Genomic DNA, 8,268 nt, shown 5'->3' on the forward strand with positions numbered 1-8,268 from the left:
GTTAAAAGAGAGAAATAAATTCAACTTCAGCCAGAAGAGAAGAAAAGAGAAATTCAACTTCACTCTTTGAAAAAAATATTCCAACCAAGAACGAGATGTAACTCTTTTGTTAATTCTTTTCGTTGCCATTTCAGAAAACATACTAAAAAAATATCTTTGCATTATCCTTGCCAAACAAAATAGAAGAAAAGACAACCCACAAATTCTAAACAGCTACACAGCATGCCAATTTCCTCACAAAAACGAAATCTTCCATCATACATATCGCTTCAACTACAATTTGTACAGAAAAGCTGACGGTCTCTCTAGCTTGGCAGACGCAATTATCCAGCCACAAACCATATCCTTAGCATCCAGCCGCCACGCTGGGCACACAAGGAACAGCTTGTAAAATAGATTCAACACTCAGGTTCTGACTAGGTCCAAGATTGAACCAGAATGCAGCTGGACATGGCTTTCTGGTCTTGTCAAAAAAGATAATTGGTGCATGTCTGAGTACTTCTACCATTACTTTCAGATGCAAAATCTTTCATCAATCAGTTACCCGTTACCCTGTTTCACCAAATTACTCTTGAAATTTCTAGTAATATGGCCAAGGATGTAGACATAATACTCGTGTAAAGTTGAAAGGAAGCACTGACTCAATTGAAAGAAAGGAAAATGCAGATTCTTTTAAAAGGGTACCTGAAAACTGTGTACTAAATTGGATTCATTTGGAAGGTTTCAGGTGGAGTAGTCTTCTCTGATCTCCTCAACCATGTCAACGTTTCGAGAATAATAACTGTGACTAGAATCATTGTAATTAGAAAACCAAAGCCTATCTTCCATGACGTCCCTGCAGCTCCTAGATGGATTCCCCACACTATATTGAAGACTCCAAAGAAGAGGGCAATCCTTCCAAACCAGTGGTGGTACCAATTCCAGTACTTGCGGATCTTGGCATCTTTCTTAGGCCTTAAAAAGAACGCCAATATCTGAATCCCAGTTTGGAGCATTTATCAGAGTGCATTTCATATGATCAACATGCGATTATGAAAAGCCCCCGTGCATAAAATCAGATGAGGACATACCTGAAGAATACTAAGAGTGAGAGCAAAGATCCCTATGCCTCTGTGTGATGGTACATTGGCATCAATCTTGCTATAGAGTTGCTGTCCAAGAACCACATTGGCAAGCCCCAAGAGAAATCCCAAAAACTGAATACCAGCATGTAGATAATACCAGAGTGGTTCCTTATGCTTCAAATACCTTGCAACAATTGCCCCACTAGGAAGGAATAGACCCCATGCCAAGGTTCCTAATACCCCGTGATTCTTCTTCATCTGCCCAGGATTTATATGTGCTCTAGAAGCAGAACCTGTAGGAAAAGAAATCGAGACCAAATATGAGTCAGAGCAATTTTCGTGAGGGACTACAAGTAAAATCACATGCTGAAAAACCAAAAAAAAAAAGAAGAAGCCCAGCTCGGTGGAGATGAAACAAACCAGCAGTGAAGTCGAAAAGAATAGCGGTCTTGTCATCGTGTGAAGATAGGCGGTAGTGATTCGGATACCTGGTTCCAAAAGCCAATATGATTGGCTGGGAAGCGAGAGGTTTTTCAAACTTGGCTTGAAATGCCAAGTAAATCATAGCCCCATTAATCACAACAGCAGGTGGAACCTTTGTGAGGTCCAATTCGCCTGCATCCTCTATGACCTGTGATGGCCTAGTACCTTGCAAGTAATACTCTTTGATTCTCGCATGACCTTTCCTATTGAACCAGCCCACCATAGCACTGGATCCAACCATCCTTCCATCTTTCGAAAACCCCATTGCCACCCATCCGGTTGTGTATACAGCAGATAATATAAAAGTCACCACATTATCTTCGTTCTTGTGATACTGCAGGCACAAGATGATGATATTAGGGCATGTCCATGAGCAGAAACAAATGAGATCAAAGGAAAATGAATCGTCAGATTGGACTTACCCTCAACAGAAAAGTATTCCAAACTGGTTTGCAGACCATCTTTGATATGTTATTATATGGTGGAGGAAGAAAACTACTCATATCGGTATTGCAAAGCTCGGATCTTTCCTGATCCATCGCAACGCCACTAGGGGCAGCATAAGCACCACCACTAGTAGTGCTATTGTCACCAATCTGATCTTCTTCTGTGACTGCAAAATCATAACCATCATCTTTGTTAGACTCATTTGACTTATCATCAGCAGCCACGAAGATCCTGAGTCTCGAGACAAAAAACAAGAAGCATAATAAAACAAACACAAGCCTCGATTTTTGAAATCTTGAATTTGCCATGAAGATCGAAGGCTCGTAACAGGAAGCAGCCAAGGATGACAAGAACAAGAAGAAAGAGTATTGCGAACGTGAAAGTGAAGGCAGTGCTCAGGTAGCGAGTAGTTGTTGAGATGAAACAGTTTCTTGAAAATGAAGGGAAAATTATGGTTAGGTGATGGCGGGTAATCATCATTCCCGCCAGTTCTTGCAATCTCACCACCCAACGACAACATTCTTATCTCTCAATTTTGTTTTCGAATTACCGTTAATATTAAGAAAACGTTCTGTTACAAACTTGCATTGCTTAGAAAGCTGGCGTTGGAAGTAAACTTGTTTTCAACACTGTTTATATATATATATTCTTAATCTAAAAATAATATTGATGTGGAGAAATCTATATATCTAGTTATCATGAATCACACTCCTAAACCGGTTTCATGCATTTTTTTTGTTTGACTTTGTTATTTCATATAAAAATATATTAGAATAATATTTTTTTATTTTTAAATTTATTTTTAATATCAAAATGATAAAAAAAATCTAAAAAAATAATTTAAAACTAAAACAGATCCAATTTTTTTTAAAAATACAATTACACCGTAATAACACTTGCATGTAAAAGCAACCTGTTGACGGGAGAAACTAGCAAGCTGTTGAAGGGCCGAGGTGATAGATAAAGGTGGCGAACTTTAATTTGTGAGATCGAGACTTGTTAGGCATTAAAAGACACCAGGCAGGTTTAGTTTTGACAAACCAACGGAAAAAAAGAAGTGCTGGCCAATAAAAATGCGTTTGTTGCTAGGTTAGGGGTATCGAGCAGTCATTGTCTTGGTCAGCCAGATGTTGACATATCTTCTATGAAACATCTGAGCGAATTGGTTGTATTAACTATTAAGCAAGATCCATGCCTCACAGAGTCTTGATCATTAAGCTTGAGATGCCAACAAAAAGGTGCCAGTTGGACATAACATTATGATTAAGCCAGGAGCAAAGTAATCACAAATGCCTTCCTTCATCATTATAACATTAGTTACACAAAGATTTTCTCACAGAAAACATCCATATGCCCTAACTTTGCACCAGGAGAGGGCTACATAGCTGCAAACCTGACTTGTATCAAAGTTAGTCTATTTACTTGGGAATTTAAACCAGAAAGAGGCGACAAATGTGACAGACTCTTACCCAGCCACTTTCTACTAAGCCTCAGGTTGATCCACTGACAGATTATACCATTCAGAATGAACTAGCGTACATACTTGTAGCTGAATTAGATTAGAGCACTTCTGTTCCTGCTAGACAACAGCACATTTCTCCTATTGGTCACTAGAATCACCAGGGGGTTCAAGAGCTTTTGAAGAATTGTCGTTGTCGACCACGGTTCAATGGGGTGAGAATGATTCCTGATCATGACTCTTGACATCGGTTGCGTTACAAACTTCCCATACTGAGACCTCATATTCTCTGGATGCGGCAAGAGGCATGGGAGAACAATGTTGAGTGCCTCTGCTGAGAAAGGCCTAAATGAAATTAGGCACCCTGTAGATGTGTTCCTCGCCACTCTTCTCATCAACTTTGACAATCCAATTGCTGCTGATAGTTTTCTTCATTGCATTCTCCCTTATTTTGGGTGGAGAAGAGGATCCTCTACTACCCCAATCTCTCTTGTCGATATCATTGGACTTTCCGATCATAGTAACCTCCATGCCTTTCCCTATGGGATGCTTCATGGACCTTACTACAACCTCATCGTTAAGACACCTAACATGGCCTCCCAGCCCTTTCTTTTCACCCACCAGGTTATTCGCCACCACCACTGATCTTCTTGGATTCACATCTATCAACTTCAGCAACCCTGTGTATTCATCATTTTTACAATCAACAAGAGAGAAATCAATCTTTTCGTAATTTGGCAATAACTTGGAGGGGTCACCCGTTTTGAAATCTACAATGTCCTTTAACCCCGAATCTTTGATCACTTTCTTTGATTCAGCAGGAACAGGTTCTGGAAGAATGCAGACAAGCCTGCCACCAGTTTGTCGGGCAGCGGCTGCTAAGGCTACAGTGGATGGTGAGACACCATATGCCACCTCCACAATAAGTTTTGCTTTCATTCCTGCTGCTAAGGCTGATATGAATTCATTGCTTCCTGGTTCTTTCGTCATCCACGAGTCATATCGCCTCTTGTGATTGCCACACTGTAGGTAAAAACAACACCGTGGTTAGCTACCATCCATGGAGGTCATGCATAATTGTAGCTGTGTCTTAGTGCATATATACCAGGAGGACAAACCAAAAAATGATCAAAACAAACTATCAAGATAGACTTCGGTGATTAATTTTGGTCCCATATTGATGCAAAACAATGAAGTAACAAAGTTAAAGCAAAAAGCTTTTAGAGAAAGAAGCCAAGCATTAAAAGAAGAAAAAAAAAGATGCCACTCTATAATTTTTATTTAATTTATCAAAAAATTACATCATAAACTAAAACTAAAAGAAAAATATATAAATAATATGATCCTAAAACGACTTAACTTATTCATGAAAACTATTCAACATAAATAAATAAAATAAAATAACGAAATAGATTCAAATAAGCTTAGTTTTTTAATCAAAAAGTGATAGCCTAAGTTATTTCACGTCGTTTCCATTTATATACTTGTATAATCTATAATATAAATATGATATCTCCACCACATCTTCTTGTCATTAACATTAGAAACACAAAATAATCAATATTTGCATCGATAGCAATCTTTCAGGTTAATCCAGGGAGGGGGGGGGGGGGGGTTACCATTTCTCCTGTTGATTAACATAAAAAACTTCATCCCCCTTCTTGTCATTAACATTAGGAACATAAATTAGTCAATATATGCAACGATAACAATCTTTCAGGTTAATCCAAGAGGGGGGGGGATTGTTAATCTACGTAATAACCACATGAAATGGTATTTTGAAGAGAAAGAAGCTATCTCTACGCTTTCTTGATCCATTAGAGTATCTTTTCAGCAATGATTATATTACCATCAAGAGCCCCAGTATTTTCCAATTTCTATTGCGCCCTTAAGATGTCATTTTCATCAAGGAGCCAATAATACACGATGGGGGCACAAAACAGGGCTCATGGAAAAAAGAAAAGAAACAGGAAATTGATTCAGTGTCAAGGTGTTCTATCCCCCCTGTTTTACAATTCAAATTTCATCATGAATTATCGTGTACCAAAAAAATAAGAATAACAAAATGTGAAAAGAAGAAGCTTTTCATTACCAGTTTCAGGGTATCAAGATAAGCTTTCGTAGCAGAAGTTGCAGACCATTCCATGAGGGCAGTTTCCTTGATTAAAAAGTGCTCAGAATCTTTCAAAAGAGAGATAAAAAAAATGTTGTAAGCTAACAAACAACCAAATGCTGGAAGATTTAAGATAGAAGCAATGCAAAATGCAGTTAGCGGTCCTCGTAATTTATGTTTCACCTTCTCCTTTTCCCTTTCCTGTTCCTTCTTGGGAGGCAAAGACCAAGTTGTTTATCTCAACTTTAAAATAATGCAAGTGATTGTAGCGTATGATGACCGAGTCTCGTATTTCATTACAGGGTAAATACCGTGGCCGATTATTTTGGAAAATACGCCCTGTTTTTAGAAATAACCCATCTTATCAAAATTTTCTTTTCTCTTATCTTTACGGTTAACGTTCGGCAAGCAAAGTCTTTGCATTCCAACAGATTAAAAAGGAAAACAAGAAGAAGACAAGGCTGGTGTTGCAGAGTGTCATGTTGCTAGCTAAACTAGATAAACATTAAGAAAGTCTTCCTGTACATCTTCCCTAAAAACCTGGAGTTGAAGACCAGGAATTTTTTATTTTATTTTTTGGTTTTACAGACAGGTTAGTGATTCACGCATGGAAAATCAAGAGTCAAGACTTAATCCACCATTCTGGTCTAGTCTAAGACATGCTATCCACATCAGGATTAGGAGCAACCGGATTTTGCTTACATGTCAGCCACCACACTAAAAACGTTTTTGGGAGATGCGATCATTGCCGAGACAGAGTAATTTGAATCTAGTCACGACAGAGGAGAAGTCCTTACTCTTATTCTAGCGCACTCCCTTTTTCAGACAGTACAGTACATATACAAATAAGGGAAGTGATTTTGTAATCAGGAATCTCAGCACAGGGTCGGGCTTAATTGTTATCCTTGATGAGACACGTAGATATTACAGCATCTTTGATGAGTTTGAGTGATTCAACAATATCATCACATAACTGGTGAGGATCGGGAATGGTCCCTTCATCAACTGATAGAACAATGGCCATCTTATTCACATAGCTTTGGAAGTTGATCATTAACGCCTGCAACACGTGCCATTTACCATCAGCTTCTAATTATATATGTTCATTATACTTAGTAATCCATGTGATGGTTATGGCATTTCGAATCATAACCTTTGATTGATATTATGAAAAAAGTTAACTATCTTTTCTGACTCAAAATTTTCTCGAAAATACTCACTTGAGGCTGATTAAAAGAACTTGGAGCTAGGTAAGCTATTGGATGTCCATGAAACCCAATGTCCTCGAGGGGTCCTACTAGATTCGAGAAGCGCATTGTTGTGTGACTGATAATTCTGTGGGATAAGGCTCTTGCTGTCTGTAAATCAAACATTAAAATCAACTTAGACTGATTACAATTGTTTAATATCACATGCTTCATATAAACTAAAAATACAATGGTGTGCATATATACAGTCAGTATATATATACCTTGATGCCGAAAAGCTTGGAAACTAGTTCAGCAGAGAAAAAGGTGCACATGGCTTCAAAAGAACACTTCTTTTGCTTCTTCTTCTTGCCTGGAATAGTAGGCAAAGCGCTAGGATCTGAAATTTGTCGAGTACAAACCAATATAGGAGACATGAGAGAAATGCCATTCCCAAGAGAGTGGGGATCCTGAAAACACCAACCGCTTCAGGAGATGAAGGTCAGCAGAGAGGCTGTGATTTGTCAATGGTGGTTTTGGTTAGATTGGAGATGTAGTCTTCTATGAACTTTTTTGGTGATTCCATGATTTGGTTTAGCTCAGGATCAATAACATGCTTGTCTTAACCAACCTTTGTTCGAACCCATTTCATTTTCTTGTTATTTTTCTCATCCACAACCTGCCATTTCTCAGTTTGGTTGATTATAAATTATGATTCCTTTCATCACATGGATCGATCTGATTACAAATACTTTTACATTTTCTATAAAAAAAATCCTATAGGCCTAACAGGTAATTACAACAGTAAATTTTTATTTCTGAGGAGAGAAAACAAAATGGAATTTCTGAAAAAACAAAATTGGAGAATATTGGGACGGACAGAGCTGTTGGTTTAATTTTTTTTCTTCAGATGAAAAAAAGGAAAAGAAGATATAATCTCTAGTTGTTTCCAGCAAACTAGAGAAGCGAGGGTGCTTAAGCAAAGTATGAGGCAAGTTGGCTTTAATGATATCTGGATTAATTCGGTCTTGCACCCCATGATTGCAATGATGTAGACATTGCGGTTCATGGAACCATGCTGCTGGATTAATGGCCCTTCTTCTTGAGCTAAATATTTCTTCCTCACCATTACCTGCAGCTCTCGTGGTATCGATAGGTTGAAGAGATGCTGGTTTTCTCCATCTCCCTGACGAGTTCTCATCAAATTAAAGCTCTTTGTCAAAGCTAGCACAAGTTTTAGCTGATGGGGAAGGTTTTACACAACATTGCTCCATCTTCAGAAGGTATACTATCACGACCCGAATCCCGGATCCATGACCAGCACATAGGCAAGGTTCCCCTCCAAGGTTCCATACCTATGCGAACCCAAACTTATACACAAACTTACCCTAACTCAATCAACTTCATAATATAACTGAATTGTCTATAACTCAATCACAGTTCAACGTAGCATTAATAACAAAATCAACTTCATAATATAATTGAATTGTCTTAATACAAGAGTTAATATAATTT

At 38.2% G+C, this 8,268-nt stretch overlaps 2 protein-coding genes and 1 pseudogene across 3 annotated transcripts; all 3 read right to left on the reverse strand.

Moving 5' to 3' along the window:
* Positions 1–38: 38 nt before the first annotated feature.
* On the reverse strand, positions 39–2,529 carry LOC105135146 (Cytochrome b561/ferric reductase transmembrane with DOMON related domain-containing protein). Of its 2 annotated transcripts, none has more exons than XM_011039894.1 (6): positions 2,274–2,529; positions 1,970–2,160; positions 1,485–1,881; positions 1,071–1,357; positions 685–974; positions 39–365 (listed from the first exon to the last, which is right to left on the reverse strand). In XM_011039894.1, exons 1-5 carry the CDS (start codon positions 2,512–2,514, stop codon positions 699–701), a joined length of 1,392 nt encoding a protein of 463 aa, XP_011038196.1. In that variant the 5' UTR covers positions 2,515–2,529; the 3' UTR covers positions 39–365; positions 685–698. The 2 variants fall into 2 exon arrangements, with proteins under 2 accessions (XP_011038196.1, XP_011038189.1); XM_011039887.1 differs by having other exon boundaries at positions 39–544; positions 684–974.
* Positions 2,530–3,274: 745 nt separating this feature from the next.
* On the reverse strand, positions 3,275–5,690 carry LOC105135159 (uncharacterized). Its single transcript, XM_011039906.1, has 2 exons — positions 5,546–5,690; positions 3,275–4,476 (listed from the first exon to the last, which is right to left on the reverse strand). Exons 1-2 carry the CDS (start codon positions 5,597–5,599, stop codon positions 3,799–3,801), a joined length of 732 nt encoding a protein of 243 aa, XP_011038208.1. The 5' UTR covers positions 5,600–5,690; the 3' UTR covers positions 3,275–3,798.
* A 425-nt stretch (positions 5,691–6,115) lies between these two features.
* LOC105135167 (O-acyltransferase WSD1-like) lies at positions 6,116–8,172 on the reverse strand (annotated as a pseudogene).
* Between the last annotated feature and the right edge of the window lie 96 nt (positions 8,173–8,268).

This window comes from Populus euphratica, unplaced genomic scaffold, assembly GCF_000495115.2.
Source record: "Populus euphratica unplaced genomic scaffold, PopEup_1.0 scaffold2.1, whole genome shotgun sequence".
Lineage (NCBI taxonomy): Eukaryota > Viridiplantae > Streptophyta > Magnoliopsida > Malpighiales > Salicaceae > Populus > Populus euphratica.

Coding starts and splice junctions, on each gene's coding strand:
- LOC105135146 (XM_011039894.1), bottom strand. CDS start 2,514: ATGTTGTCGTTGGGTGGTGAGATTGCAAGAACTGGCGGGAATGATGAT. Junction 2,161..2,273: donor TCAAGATTTCAAAAATCGAG/GCTTGTGTTTGT, acceptor ATGATTTTGCAG/TCACAGAAGAAGATCAGATT. Junction 975..1,070: donor TCACTCTTAGTATTCTTCAG/GTATGTCCTCAT, acceptor ACTGGGATTCAG/ATATTGGCGTTCTTTTTAAG.
- LOC105135159 (XM_011039906.1), bottom strand. CDS start 5,599: ATGGAATGGTCTGCAACTTCTGCTACGAAAGCTTATCTTGATACCCTG. Junction 4,477..5,545: donor ATCTTGATACCCTGAAACTG/GTAATGAAAAGC, acceptor TTTTACCTACAG/TGTGGCAATCACAAGAGGCG.